Source organism: Miscanthus floridulus, chromosome 4 (assembly GCF_019320115.1).
Source record: "Miscanthus floridulus cultivar M001 chromosome 4, ASM1932011v1, whole genome shotgun sequence".
NCBI classification, from domain to species: domain Eukaryota; kingdom Viridiplantae; phylum Streptophyta; class Magnoliopsida; order Poales; family Poaceae; genus Miscanthus; species Miscanthus floridulus.
In genome coordinates, this window is record NC_089583.1 from 99384000 (window position 1) to 99400090 (window position 16091).

Here is a 16091-nt window from a genome sequence, read left to right on the forward strand (position 1 = left end):
GTAGAAGATAAAACAAACGTAGCTTAAGAAAACTTATAGAATGTCCTTGGCGTCTTTGCCCCAACGGGCATGTACTAGCAGAGCAGCAGTCTCCGACCACGGTTTTCTTTCTCGAACGTCCGTCAGCACGCTATTCATTAAGTAGTAGTAGAAAGTTGAATGAAAAATACAAACTGAAGCAGCAGTAATCCACTGATTACTGAGGCCTCACGGCCCTACGGCAGCACGTGATTGTGATTTACATATTAACAATTTTGCGACAGATGGGTCACCGATCCTACAACAGTGCTAATAGCGACAGCAGCAGCTTGTGGCCTGCTAAACACCATTCATTGGCCTCCTCTTGAATCTGGAACGCCAAGCGTGCCGGGGTGTGGAGACTACATTGAATGTCTGCGCATTCCTTTTCTTCCACAGCGTCCATCCGACGAGGAAGAACAACGAATCAAAGCCCTTCCGCACTTGCTTATCGACTAGCTTCCTGCTGCGCAACCACCGCTCAAGCACCTTCTCCTCGAGCACCGCCTTATGGAGATGCGCCCCGCTTGTTTGGGCTAGTTTGGCTTATAAGCCATGACTAAAAGTACTATTGATTGGTTTGATGTGAGAGAAACATATTGTTCGTTGGCTGATAAGCCATGTCTTATAAGTCAAATACGACCAAACGAGCAGAGTGATGGAGTTTGGACAGTAGAATGGTCCAAACCTCCCTGCTGTATACGTAGCCGATGATGATGTGATTCATTGTCTCTGGAAGTTGATCGCAGTCACCACGGTGAGGAACAAACATGGCAGAGCTTAGGATGAACGCAGGATTTTTATAGAAAAATCATACAGAATTTCATAGAGATTGGTTCAGTTTAGATAAACATATAAACAGAACATTTTTTCCGTTTCAGTGTAATAACCGGCCACTGGGCATCTGCACCCACATGTCAGTGCCGATGTGCTCACTCCGTTCCCAAAAGAATACAATTCTGAAACAGTATCACGTGTTAGTATATTAATTTTAACCAATTATAGATAAAATGATATAAATATTTATAATATCAAATAAATATTATTAGATTAATTATAAAAAGTTCGACTTGCGGGGTAAGCCACCTCAAACATTGTTGTAAGAGAGAAGACCTTCTTACACGGGCCGAAAAAAAACATTCAAACCCCTGTCCCACCCTGACATAGGGGTAGACCAATTATCCTCGAACCCCTGTCCCATCCTGACACAGAGGTAGACCAATTATAGATACACAATATTATTAGATTAATTATAAAAAAGCTCAACCTGCATGGGGTAAGGGCCGGGTCTTTTGACATAGACAGCTGAGGGAATTTTTTTTAACTCTAGACTAAAATTTGTTTCCACGGAGAGTTGAACTCAGGACTTGAACAGTGTCGCCAAGGTCAACTAACCATTTCAACTACCCTTTGGCATTAGATTAATTAGGAAATGTATTTTCATGATAAATTAATTTAGAGTTATAAAATATAAATATTGTTTACTAGAAACTTGGTTAAACTTAAAATCACTTTACGTTGTAAGTACTTTACGTTGTAGGTAAGCTGTAGTTGTATTCTTGCATTCTATGTGGGATATATGAGAATAGGCAGTCACCACTTGGTCCACCTCTTCCCTGTCTGGCTAAAAAAGAAGAGACTTTTCCCTACAAGCCATTATACAAGTTTCTAATTCCTTCTCTGCCACAGAAAATTTGGCTGCCCCTCCTCAGTCCCTCGTGCAAAGTTTTCTGGTCCCGTGTGCCACTTCCGTGAGGTTAGAGCATGACGGCCGGTAACGGAGGGATACGATGACCGTTTTGCCCCTGTGTCCACTTAAGTCCCACGAAACCACAGTCTGCTATTCCTCATCTCTTCCTCATTTCTCGTCTCTCTCTCTCTCTCTCGCTCCTCTCTCTCTCAAAACCCTAGCCGAAGGAACCAAGGCGGCGGCGAGAAGAGGCGGTGGTGACCAAGCACATGTGAGGAGGGGGTCTCATGGGGTAGGGATCAAGAGGTTGACCCACTGGATCCAAGGCCACATGCAGCAGGGGCCTTGGTTGAGGGTGACCACGAGATTCAAGGAGTCGCCATGGTGGAGCCGGAGGTGCGCCCGACGTGGCTTTCAGACGGGTAAGCTAGTTGTCTTCTTCTCTTGTTGTCCTCCATTGTCATGCACTTAGCCTAATTGTAGGTGCTTAGTTTAGTTGCCGTAGATCTGCCTTAATCGATGGATGTTCGTATGTAGGATGGACCCCAAAACGAGCTACAGATTAGAAATAAGGATCGTTGCGACAAATTCTCGATGCCGTTGGTTTAGCATAAGCACAGTTGTAGATGCTGACACAACACATTTCAAGGATTTAGTCGAAGACATTGTGGATAAGTACCCTTGTGGTTATGGTGACATTGTTGACATGTTCTACTACTGTGGTGAAACTAAGTCCAACATCAAAGTCAGCAGTGACCATGATTTAGTTGCTATGTTTTCTAAAAATGCTAGTGCCAAGACTTGCTTGTTGACCTTTGCTTACCATCCTATGGGTACTGATACACCAGTCATTCCACTATGGCATGATTTAGCTGAAATGCCTAACTCCTCTATGCAAGCCTGTAACCTAGCTGAGCCTACACTAGCACCAACCCAAACACAAGCTTCCACTCAAACACAAACTTCCTCTCAAACGGCAACAACCACTGATGATGACAACTACCTAAACAATCCTGAGCCACAGAATGAGTACGTGGGTGTGGATGAGGAGGGCATGTACATAGAATTAGAGCCACGGGCCAAGGGTACTGATGCATTTGAGGAGGATGTACCTATTTCTAACTCTGAATGGGAATCTGATTCTGATGATGATGATGACTATGAGGAGGATGAGGCAGATGAAATGGTCAAAGATAAAGTTCCACTTAGTAATCCTAAAATAGTGTATGACAAAAATGACCCACCAATGATAGTAGGCAGCATCTATGAAAATATGTCTTGTTTTAAGTTGGCTTTGGCTACACATGCAATCAGAAATGAGTTTGAGTTTAACATAGAGAAGAGTGATCCAGGGAGGTATAGGGTCTACTGTAGTGCCAAAATTGATGGATGTAGGTGGAGGATTCTTGCATCTACAGGTGCAGACAAGACAATAGTGAAGGTAACTCTTGCCATCTTGGTTTTTTTGTTGATTTACTTATAATTGGTGTGACATATTTGCAGGTGAAGAAGAACCCATATCCTCATGAGTGTCAGAGCACAAGAAGAGGTGGTAAAGTGAAGTGTGCAACCAAGTTTTGGGTTTGTGAAAAGGTGAAGGACTAGGTATTTGAGGATCCCAGGGTGTCAGCTATGGAGCTACAGAAGAGGATCAAGGATAAATTCAAGGTGGTTGTGCTTTACAAGAGAGTATATAATGGTAAGGAACTAGCTCACAGCCAATTATTTGGGGATGTATCCAGTTGCAGTTGGACTCATAGATTCAGAAATAAATGAGAATTGGATATGGTTTAGGGAGAGACTGAGAGATATTATAGGGAGTCCACCAGGTTTGACCTTCTGTACTGATTGTGGTCAAGCAATGATGGCCGGTGTGAGTGAGGTATTTCCTAATGCAGAGCACAGAGAGTGTATGTGGCATCTTGTTCAAAATTTTAAGAAAAGGTTCCATGGACAGGTGTTTGATGATCATTTGTGGGCATCATCTTACAGTTGGAACTCATACCTTTTTGAGAAACACTGGTCAGCAATGGCAGCAGCTATGGTTTATCTACAACAGAACCATAAGAAGCTATGGACCAGAAGTCAATTTGGAGTCACATGTAAGATAGACTATGTCACACATAATTTAGCTGAAAGCTTCAACAACTGGATTAAAGGTGAAAAAGGCAGGCATTTGGATGACTTGCTTGATACAATCAGACATAAGTTATTAATCAAATGGAACCATAGAAGGAAGATTGCAAGGCAGATGCAGGGCAAGATACTTCCACACATTGTGGACAAGCTGAAGGAGCAAAGCAGAAACCTAGATATTGATGTCATAACTAGCGGCGATGGCATTGCAGAGTTGTGTGCAAGAGGAGGATCGAGCTTCAGATTTGTTGTGAATTTGGACCAAAGGACTTGCACTTGTAGGGCTTGGCAGGTTTTAGGCCTACCATGTAAGCATGCACTAGCCTACATCACTAGCATAAGAGGAGAGAAAATTGAAGACCATGTGGACAACTACTACTCAGTGGAAAAGTTTAGGTCAGCTTATGAGGGTATCATCCCTGCCATTCCTGATAAGTCCATGTGGCCCAAATTTGATCATGGCTTCTTCATGCATCCACCTTTTCTCAAATCAACTGCTGGTAGAAGGAAGACAAGGTTTAGAGGATTTGCTGAAGGTGGCAACAAAGACAATAAAGGCAGACACCAGTGCCCTATTTGCCATGAATATGGGCATCACTGGTACACTTGTAAAGATGGAGATCCTGCAAACATTGCAGTAATGCTTGTTGGTAGGTGAGATTCTTTGTTTCAGATTTTTGTGTTGGGTTGTATGTGACATACTTAACAGCTATGACAGTTTGTATTTGTCTATTGCAAGGGACCACCTAAAAGGAAGAAGAAAAAGGCAACCCTAGCCTCAACTGAAATAAGCATTGTTTTTGTTCCTACCAGAATGGTGTTCCCTGATTTGCCCCCTGGTACAACTGCCACAACTGAAGCAGCTGTTGGAAATAAGAGGAAAACAACAGCAGCAGGTTCTAAGAAATCAAAGAGCTCATCCTCTGCCTTAGCAGCTTCAATCAGGTAGGCTCATGTTCTTGACATTTTCCTTGTACTACAACTATCACATATACCTGATCAATGTGGTGTCATGTCAATGCGGTGTCATGTCATGTCATATGATTGTACCTGATGCCTTAGTTGCTGCTCCCCCTGCCTTGATACCATCCAAGTCCCCCTTCCTCGATCAATGTGGTGTCATGTCAATGCGTCGTGATGCCTGTGCTACTGCTCCCCCCTGCTTTGATACCATCCAAGTCCTTTGTCCTTGTTTTTAGCTCATTCTCAGCTGCAATAGCCTCATCATGCTTGGACACTAATAGAGCTTTCTTCTCCTTCAACTTCTTTTCAGAATGTTTTATTTTTGTGGCTAGCTGCTTTAGTCCAGATTCTGCATCTCTAACTGTAGCTTTTGCATCTCTAAGCTGATCTTCAAGGCATTTCTTCTTGCTTGCACTGTTTTTTCCTGCAAGCACACCCTGGGCAAAAACAAATTTAATATCCTAGAGTACACAGAACCAAGAGGCTATATATTAAATTGTTAATATTTAGTACATTACATTTAAAGATGTCACCCTTTACATACCTGGTATTCTTTCTCCTTCTCATCCAACTCCTTTGTGAGCTCCTCTGCTCTTTTTTTCATATGCCTCATTCTCTACAATTTTTACAGCAGCATCTATAACAGATCCGACCAATTATACGAAATTAAGTAAGAAAATCATCCGCCAGAGCAGATGATTTAGCAAACTTAAGCCCGTATAACCCGGTAGTCCATGAAATCACGAAGGATTTCAAACCAACTTCCATTCCAGCCAAGATCGTAATAAGTTTAGCGGTCACCATCACATATTACATAAAAGTTCACAATCTCAGATACATCAGAGTTTCAACATAGTTATTACAAACCAGTTCGAATAAAAGTAGCGGAAGTCATTTGTTCAAACCACACACACACTCACGCGGAGTTTAAATATAGTGCCAGCGAATGATCATCTCCAACAAAAGCATCAGATGAGACTGTAAGGAATGACCATGCCCATGGTCCTAAGCATCACCCATCGCAGGATAAAGGACAGTTGATACAGTAGCCATAATACATCTGCCCATCTGCAACAAGTGGGAATAAAACCCTGAGTACGAGAAGGTACTCAGCTAGACTTACCCGACATAACCGAAAATAAGCGACACCAAGGATTATGAAGGGCTTTATAGTAGGATAGCTGACTCATTTGCAAAAAGAAGCATTTTTAGCATTTCAAGAACTTCTCGAAAAGCATTATTGTCAAGTTAATTATTATTAACCTGTCGACTAGATTTGCACCTATACTAGAGTAAACATGTGATTAAGCAGATAATGATAACCAATGATCATTAAACAACTTCCATACTGTCATATTCATTATAACTGTCCAAGTGTTCCATAACATTTACTACGATGAAGTAACTCAAGTCAAGTGCTCACTATCTAGGAGCGATGGCGATTTGAATCGATTCCTAACCAGCTGGTGATTTATTCCTTACACAAACCTCACTCACCCGCTAAAGTGAGATATTGATCACCGAGTCAACTTTCTAGGAATCTCGAGTTTGCCAGGAACCACATGTACCCAGGGGGCCGACCGACTGCACTTTGGTCTTATCATCCCACCCCCGTGTCCTACCACACCTGCTCCGGCATAGTGCGTTGCGGGCAATCTACTCAGCCCAAAAAATCTCCTAGCTTCGCGGTTGGAAGGTACTTTATCCGGCCAGCTAAATGTAAGGCATGCGTTCAACATGACTCGAGGCCCAACAACGGTCGGTCCTTAATCGACACAGACGGAAAACACTACAGTCCAAAACTCTGCAAGTCTCCGTCTGGTCTCAACTTCATTTAACACTTAGTTATACCATGACTTCATAGTCATCCAAGCAGATCCAGGTAACCACCTATAGCTCGCAGGTGATAGAAAATCACCCGACTTCTACCGGTCTAAGCCAGCTAAGCATTGACTCGACTGCGGATACCCGGGTAACAAGGATATAGTATAACAAAGGTAGACAAGGTACAATGCAGCAACGGTTGCAAACAACTCCTGGACGTAATGCATCAATTAAAGTAAAGCATTTAATTAAATCATTGCAAACTGGGAGAAAAATGCTCCAGGGCTTGCCTCTCTCGAAGGAGCTCGGACAGTGATCGGGGCACTCCGGAAGTTCCTCAAAGTCCTCCTTGTCGGCTTCTAGCACTTCCTGCGGCTGCACCTCGCACTGCTCCTCGGGCTCCTCGGGTATGATGACTGGGTTCTCGGTTTGCAATCCTGTATGATGCAATGCGCATAAGTGATTATGCAAACGGTGCATCGAAGGAGATGAATGCAATGGATATGTTTAAATGCAAGGTAGTCAACATCATCCAAGAAAATATACTACAAGCACATGTCATCTACTGCATTCTCTTCTACTACTAATATGTTTAAGTCAACACACCTTATCAAATGCTTCAAAGATACACCAAAGCTATTATTATTAACTAATCTTGTATCAAAGAGGATTATTTTATTTCCTTTTTAAATTAGGGCTACAACAACAATCTATATTTTTGGTGCTTATAAAAATCTAAGAAAATTACAGTAGCATGGTACTACTCTAATTAGACTACCATCAGATTTTCATGGTGTTTGAATGAGTGGATTAGCCTACACAAAAATCACAAGCTATGGCATAATTTCGTACATAAAAATACTTTGAACTGTGAAAAGTGTCAAACAATAGAATTAGTATTTTTCCTAGGTTCTTCATAGCATATAATGACTGTACAAAAATTGTCACATGCATGTTTTATACAAAATTTGCTCTCTAGCTAAAATGACAAAAATCAGCCATTAAAGGTACTTGAACTACACCTAAAACTTTTCCCACAGCACATGCATGAAACATATTTTTCCTAGGAAGTACATGACATAAGAAGATTAACAAACTTGGAATCATATTTTTCTGAAGACTATAGATTTTTCTACATATTTTTCAAGTTATCAGCAATATTCATGATTAAATAAAATTCTACAGCAAAGTATCTCAAAAATGTCATACAATAATTTTCCCAAGTAGATCTAATGATAAGGAACCTAGCAAAATTTGTTCCAACAGATTTGGAGCTAAAAAGAGTACACAAACATTTTCCAAAGCATTTAAATAGAATTCTGAAAAATCAATTTTGAAATCCCTTTTTAAACTTCATGCTCAATTCTGCTAGATCCACCAGGTTATCCACCCACAACCCACGCCAAAGAAATAGACAGGCAGGACCCAGCGGGTCAACGACCCCACCTGTCGGCCAGGCCAAAGCAGGGGCGGCGCTGACCGGCCGGATCTCACCGGCGGGGAGGTCGCCGGCGGCGTGGTCGGCACCGTCAGACTCCCCAAGGCGATGCACACCCGTTGGCACTACTTGCAAGGCTAGAGGACCACCGGAGCAAGGTGGCCGGTGGCCATGGCGCGCGGCGGCGCTGTAGAGCGGCGGCGCGGGCTCGTTCTGGCGCAAGGGTGGCCGGAGCGGCAACGTTGACTCGCAACCGAGCTCCGCCATTGTGAGGCGGCCATGGTGTGCGTGAAAAGAGGAAGAGGGAGGCAGAGCAGGGCTAGCCACGGCGGCGTGCGCTACAGCCAAGCTCCGATGAGCGACAACGTCGAGGAAAAATGCGCGATTGGGCCTCACCTTCGGTCGATTCACGTGGCGAGCTGGTCGGCAGCGTGGTGCGCAAGGTGGCGGTGCTACGAGCGAGATGGAGGGTTCAATGGCGAGCCGTGGTGGTTGGGTGAGCTGGTCCTGGCGAGGAGCGGCGCGCGGTGGCGATGGCGGGCACGCTCTGCTGCTGTCGCTGCTGCTGGGTGCGCGGGAGAGTGAAGTGGGGGATTGAGGAGGAGGCAACGCTGCCAGGCAGAAGAAGGCGCACGCGTGCGGCGGAGTCAGGCCGTGGCTGCCACGTGGTGGGCGTCACCGGCACATGGTCGCCACGTGGCGGGCAGTCGCCTGACGCGGTCGGGAGCGTGGCGCGGTGACGGGCGCGGCGCGCGGGAGAAGGAGCCAGCGCGCGGGGCTGGGCTGGGCCGAGGCAGGTGGGCTGGCGCGGGAGGCGCGCTTGCTGCGGGTGGCTTTGGCCGTGGGCCGGGAAGTGAGGTGGCGGCCCGCGAAAGAGAAAAAAATATTTTCCAATTTTTGGATTTTAAGGAAATTTCAAATATCAGTTTTCAAATACCCTTTTGAGCAAGAAAATGATTTTTTTTTGAAAATAGTCAAAAAATGAAAGTTGCTTAGAATTAAATCCTCTACAACTTTGCTTTTAAGACCAAAGTCCAATTCTTGATAGATTACGTTTAGCTCAAAACCCTAATTTTTGGAATTAATTTTTGAAGCCAAATTTTGAATTAATTTGAATACAAACATTGCTCCAAAAATTGAACTAAACATTGCTAGATGATTTACAATAGTAGCCAAACATGTTTTACTAACCTAGCAAGAAAAATTCAGGGCAAAACAATTCTTAAACAGGTGTATGCAACATTCAGGTTTCACGCATGTTTCAGATGTTTCAAAGCAATATTTCAATTGTTATTCACATGATTAGGCATGTATGATTTGGATGCTTGATGATGCATGATATGCGTGATTTGTAGTGCCTAAATGCAGGCATAACACTGGGGTGTTACAGCCCTCCCCCCTTATAAAAATCTCATCCCGAGATTTGGGTTACGAACCATTTGTTATAAAAATCTTCATAAGCTTTTTGTAGATACTCTCCTGTTTCCCAAGTTGCATCTCCCTCATCATGATGATCCCACTATATCTTGTATGTTTTCACCACACTATTCCGAAGTAGCACTGTTCCTTCATGTCTAACACTCGGACTGGTTGCTCACGATACACCAAATCTGATTTGAGTTGAATACCTCGAGGTTCTATTCTTTCCTCCGAAACACGCAAACATTTCTTGAGATGTGATACATGGAAAACTGGGAAAACGGTACTCATTGTCTCAGGTAACTCTAACTTGTAGGCGACCGGACCTCTTCGTTCCAAGATCTTGTATGGTCCTACGAATCTCGCGGTAAGCTTTCTTTCGGATTCCAAACCTTTTCTTCTTCATTGGCGTGACTTTTAGATAAACATAGTCACCAACTTCAAACTATAAGGGGTCTCCTTCTTCTGTCTGCATAGCTTTTCTAACGTGATTGGGCCACTTTCATATTCTGCTGAATAATATGAACTTTCTTCTTCGGCTTCTTCTACAAAGTCAATGCCATAATACCTTCTATCTCCAGGCTCGACCCAATTCAATGGTGTTCTACATTTTCTGCCATATAAAGCTTCGAATGGGGCCATCTTGATGCTTTCTTGGTAACTATTATTATAAGAAAACTCAGCTAACTGGTAACCATGACTCCCATGATCCCTTAGAAGACAATACATAGGCTCTTAACATATCCTCTAAAACAGCAGTTTACTCATTCAGTCTGACCATCTAGTCTGAGGATGATAAGCGGTACTGCGAATCAAACTAGTTCCTAAGCCTTTGTGTAAATGTTCCCAAAAGTGAGCCGTGAACTGTGAGCCTCTATCAGATACTATGGTCTTTGGTATACCGTGCAACCTCACAATTTCTATGATATACTTCTTGGTATATTGAGGTGGTCGATAATCTGTTTTGACCGGCAAGAAATGAGCGGTCTTGGTAAGACGGTCCACAATCACCCAAATCGAATCATGTCCTTTTTGAGTAGTAGGCAAACCCATGATAAAATCCATACTGATATCATCCCACTTCCAACTAGGGACTGATAAGGGTTGCAACATACCAGTAGGTTTCATGTGAATGGCTTTCACTCGACAACATGTGTCACATCTGACAACATATGCTGTAATTTCTTTCTTCATTTTGCTCCACCAATAGCGAGATCTTAATTCTTGATACATCTTACTACTTCCGGGATGGATAGATAGCTTAGAAAGGTGAGCTTCATCCATGAGTTTATTCCTAAGCTCTCGATCCTTGGGAACCACAAGACGGTTGTCAAACCACAACACGCCCTATTCATCCACTTTAAAGTGTTGAGACGGCTTCTTTTTTATTTTCTCTTTGATGTGGAATATCCCCTTATCGGTTTTCTGGCCTTCTATTATCTTACTCTCCAAGGAGCAACTAATCTGAATACTATGTAACACAGCAGGATGCATTAGATCGAACCCATCTTCAAGTAATGGCTGCACATTCAAGAAATGTGACTTTCTGCTTAAAGCATCTGCCACTACATTGGCTTTACCAGGATGATATTGCACAATCAAGTTGTAATCCTTTATCAATTCCAACCATCTACGCTATCTCATGTTTAGCTCTGGTTGGGTAAAGATATACTTAAGACTCTTGTGATCCATAAAAATATTGCACACATTATCAAGTAGATAATGTCTCCAAATTTTTAGGGCATGCACAACTGCAGCAAGTTCAAGATCATGTGTTGGATAGTTGACCTCGTGCTTTCTCAATTGACGTGATGCATAAGCAATGACTCTCCTTTCTTACATAAGAACACAACCCAATCCAGTCTTCGATGCGTCGCAAAACACATCAAATGGTTTCTCGATATCTGGTTGCGCTAGAACAGGAGCAGTGGTCAACAGTTTCCGCAACGTGTGGAAAGCTGCTTCACACTCCTCTGTCCACACAAATTTGTGATCCTTCTGTAGGAGGCTTGTCATTGGTTTGGCGATCTTCGAGAAATCTGGTATAAAGTGACGGTAATAACTGGCTAGTCCTAAGAAACTTCTAATCTCAGGAACTGTGGTCGGTGCTTTCCAATTCATAACTTCTCGCACCTTACTTGGATCGACTGAAACTCCATTCTCTGACAGAATGTGACCAAGGAAAGGAACTTCCTTCAACCAGAATTCACATTTGCTAAACTTAGCATACAATTGATGATCTCTAAGTCTGGTCAAGACAGTTCTCAGATGCTCTTTGTGATCTTTCTCGTTCTCAGAGTACACCAGAATGTCATTGATGAACACTACCACAAACTTATCCAACTCTGGCATGAAAACTGTATTCATCAAAAACATAAAGTATGCAGGAGCATTTGTCAAGCCAAAGGACATGACAAGATACTCATACAATCCGTATCTGGTGGAAAATGCAGTTTTTGGTATATCCTGTGGCCTAATCTTGATCTGATGATAACCGGATCTCAAATCTATTTTTGAGAACACCTTGGCCTTGGATAATTGGTCAAACAGAACATCAATATGTGGCAAGGGATACTTATTCTTGATGGTCACAGTGTTGAGTGGCCTGTAATCTACGCATATTCTCAATGTGCCCTCTTTCTTCTTTTTTACAAACAAAGCGGGACATCCCCATTCATACTTGCTTGGCCAAATAAACCCATTTTTTGACAAATCTTCTAATTACTTCTTCAGCTCAGCTAACTCATCTGGAGGCATCCGATAGGGTCTCCTTGAAATTGGAGCTATTCCGGGGACTAGCTTAATTCCAAACTCAATCTCCCTATCTGGTGGAAGACTAGGTAGCTCATCCGGGAATACATCCGGAAATTCACACACTACCAGAATCTGATGAATAGGAATGACTGTTGTAGCACATGTAACACTTATAAGGTCTATTCTTCGAGGCAATGGTACTTGGAAAGTACCCTCACCCAGGGGATCCTTAAGGGTAAGTACTCGACTTCCAGTATCTATGACTGCTCTCCAATCCTTCATCCAATTCATCCCTATAATGACATCCAAGACTAACCCAGGCATAACTATCAAGTTCACTCGGAACTTCCTGCTACCTAATTCAAGGGTTGCCCCTCGAACCATCCGGTTGGTCAAAACATCAGCCCTTGCTGAACTTATATGGTACCCATAACCTAATTATGTGCATAGTTGTCCATGTTTCTGTGCAAATGCTTGACTCATAAAAGAATGCGATGATCCAGAATCAAATAGAACAACTGCAGGGTTTTCGTTGACGGGAAACTTACCAGCAGTGATGGGCTCTCCCTCAGGAATTTCATCCACTGTTGTACTATGCACTCTAGCATTATAAGTCTGCTGCTTCTTCTTAGGCGGGTATAGACAAAACCTCGAGAAATGGCCGGGTTGATCACAGTTATAGCAGGGTCCTCTCACTGTCCCGGTAGATCCCATAGCTCCCTTGGAACTGCCTTGTACCGCAGTTGTGGCTGCTTTGTTGGGCTGTACTGCCATCTTGTATGGCTTTTGAGGTCCACGAAAATTCTAACTTCTTGGCTAAGGTGGCCTAAACCTAGCGCTAGATGCTAATGGGCGATATGGGGGACGACCTCCCATAGGGGCTCTAGCTTGAGACGGCCCACCTTCAAAGGCTCTCTTGCGTGTCTTGGCTGCGGTGCTGGCGTTGTTATTCTTCTCCTGCTTCAGACAGTCACTGATGAAGTCATTGAATCTAACGCGATTGTTGGTACCAACATGCTTCATCATTTCTGGATAGAGACCCCTCTTAAAACTGGCTATTCTTTTAGCATCTGTGTCAACCTTGTTGGGAGCATAGCGACACAAGTTGTTGAAGGCATGCAGGTATTGCGTCACGGTCTTGGTGCCCTGGTTCAATGCCAGAAACTCTCCCAACTTCATTTCGGTCAGCCCTGGTGGAATATAGGCTCCACGGAAGGCCTCAGCAAACTCTCTCCAAGAAATCTGAGCATTTGGAGGGAAGGTGGTGCGATGGTGCTTCCACCACATTCCCGCCGGTCCCTGCAATTGAAGTGCAGCATACTCCGTTTTTAGAACCTCAGTCATTCTCAACACATGGAATTTATCTTCCATCGTGTTGATCCATTCCTCAGCATCGAGTGGCTCTGTTGCTTCCTTGAATACTGGCGGCCTAGTGTCCATGAAATCCTTGAAGCTGCTATATTGGTTCACTCCCATGCCACCACCTTGATTGTTACCACGTTGAACGTTGTTGGCGATGGTTCGCAGAAGATCCTTCATGTTCTTCTGGGATTGTTCCGCGTTGCACTGACTCCCGAGCAGCTGTGCGAGGAACATCTCGAGGGTAAATGGGGGAGGAGGTGGCAAATGTGGTTCATGGGGAGGTTCATTGTTGTTGCCGTGGTTTCTATCACCACCACCACCAGTCCCCGCACCGTTGGCACCGGGCTCAGTGGCCTCATACGTGGTTCGGTGAGTGTTTGTCATCTGCATATTTCAGCAACAAGTAATGATTGAGTGAAGCTGTAATAATTGCGAGTGAAGGAAAAATTATGCCGTACTGAATTTACTGGAGAGAATAAATTCATACAATAAAACAGAGGCACAACAATCGCATCCCAATTAAAACAATAGCACTTAATCGAATTACTTAAACGGCAAACACCGCGTCCATACAATTAAATTGCCAGCATACATACACTGGACTTTTTATGCGTTCAGATATCGCATTCGAAAATCAAGTTCCAACCACATGTCAAGTCTCATACGTTCGAAGCAACATCTGATAGGTTACATGCCAACAAAAGAAAGGTCATCGCGACGAGACCTAGATACTAGCACGAGGCAACTAGCCTACTCCTCGGGGCCATCGTCGGGATCAGAGACGTCACCATCGCCCCCAGGTGAAACTGCAGGCTCGTCCTTGTTATCGTCGTCAATGTCCATGCCAGCGGCGTCTGGTGGAGCATATGGGCCAACCCCATTGTAGAGCGCGTGAAACTCCTCGTGCAGGTAGTCGTTGTATTCCTCTAGCTCATCGACCCTCTGCAGCAGAAGGTTTCTTGCGTTCCAGGCTTCATTCCTTTCCTGAACCAGCTGTCCAATCATGCGGTCTGTATTATTGTTGGCTTGAGTCAACGTATGCACTCGCTGCATAGCTCTATCACCTCTCTCAACCGCCTGATCTTGCTGTAAGTTCATATCAGCCAACTGCTCCTGCAAGCTAGCTATAGCACGTGCCTGTCTCTTCTTCTGCTTCTTTCCTTTTAGCTTATCCTCACTATGCAAGCCAGTCAAAGTCTAGTAGGTACTCTCAAGACCTTCATATGCTCTGATGGTGGCGAACATAGCACTCATTGCCTGGTTGTCGCTAGCCTGTCCTTCAGCTGGACCTCTGACCAATGCACTTCCTTGAGGCTGAACCCAAATGGCATCACGAGGATCATCCCTAGGAAAAGTACCAGCTAGAGCTGCTACAAGCTCACTAGGAAATCTACTCATAATGTCCCTGATGACACAGAAGGTTGCTCCCTCTGCACCCTCAGCTGGAGTGCGACCCTCAAACTCCAAATGCCAACCATCCCAATCTGGAGCATCACCGAGAGCAAGAACCATGATCTCCACCACTGCAAGTCCATTCTCTGCTAACTGACTCTCATTCCAAGAGTACACCGGCTCTTGACCCTCTGGGTACCCCACATCATGGAGCACTCTCCAAAGCAAAGTTGGCATGCCAAACTTGCTCAAGAAGGTGTCTGTGGTGCGGTGCTCCCTCAGGGCCAACAGACGTCGAGGTGCTCTTCCTCCGGTGGACTTACGGGCGGTCTGCTTCATGCGGGCTATCTGTAGCAAAAGTTCTTTTATTACCTCGGGGAAACATATTTTAGGTGATACAACTTTCATCAAAAGAGATAATCAATTTATAAGGGGAGGAATGCATGACATGAATGAAATGCACAAGTAACATGATGTATGTACATGCCGTACGTTCTCACAAACTTAGGAAATAAATAATTTCTAACGACGAATTCGGTGGCATACAACGATATCTCAATACGTAGCTAATATGTTCTACACGATAGCGTTGTTATGTACCTGCAGAAGATTCATTTCAGCCCAATTCCCAATGAATGCATAAAAGCAGTAAAGTTTTATCTACACGCTCTACATGAATCCCCAGATACGTGTACAACGATAGTAACTACCCGAACCATCGTCCTATTGACGGCATCGCCTCCACAGACGGAAGACCCATACATGAGATACCTTTGTAAAACATGCGTAGAACATGTAATTACTCCAGCATCATATAAGCATTCACCCTAGATCGGCGGTGTATCCGATCATGCTCTCACAACTCACACTTACCGACGCGTAGAGGCAAATGATCCATTCATTACCACTCAAACAAGTGGCACTCATACAATAGCACACCGTATGAGCGACGAAAGAGAAATATGATGCAAGAACCCCAAGTCAGTACTTAATTAAGCCACCTAAAGTCCTTAACTGGGCATAAAGGATATGATCACTAGCACACTTTATAGTTTTAAAATCACGTTTTCCAAATGCCTTTTTGTTTTAAATACA

The 16091-nt window shown here is 43.9% G+C and overlaps 1 protein-coding gene across 1 annotated transcript; it reads left to right on the top strand.

The window, feature by feature from the left end:
* Positions 1 to 3440: 3440 nt before the first annotated feature.
* Positions 3441 to 4793, top strand: LOC136548903 (uncharacterized). Its single transcript, XM_066540263.1, has 2 exons — positions 3441 to 4481; positions 4584 to 4793. The coding sequence occupies exons 1-2, from the start codon at positions 3441 to 3443 to the stop codon at positions 4791 to 4793; spliced, it is 1251 nt and encodes a 416-aa protein (XP_066396360.1).
* The last annotated feature ends 11298 nt before the right edge of the window (positions 4794 to 16091 follow it).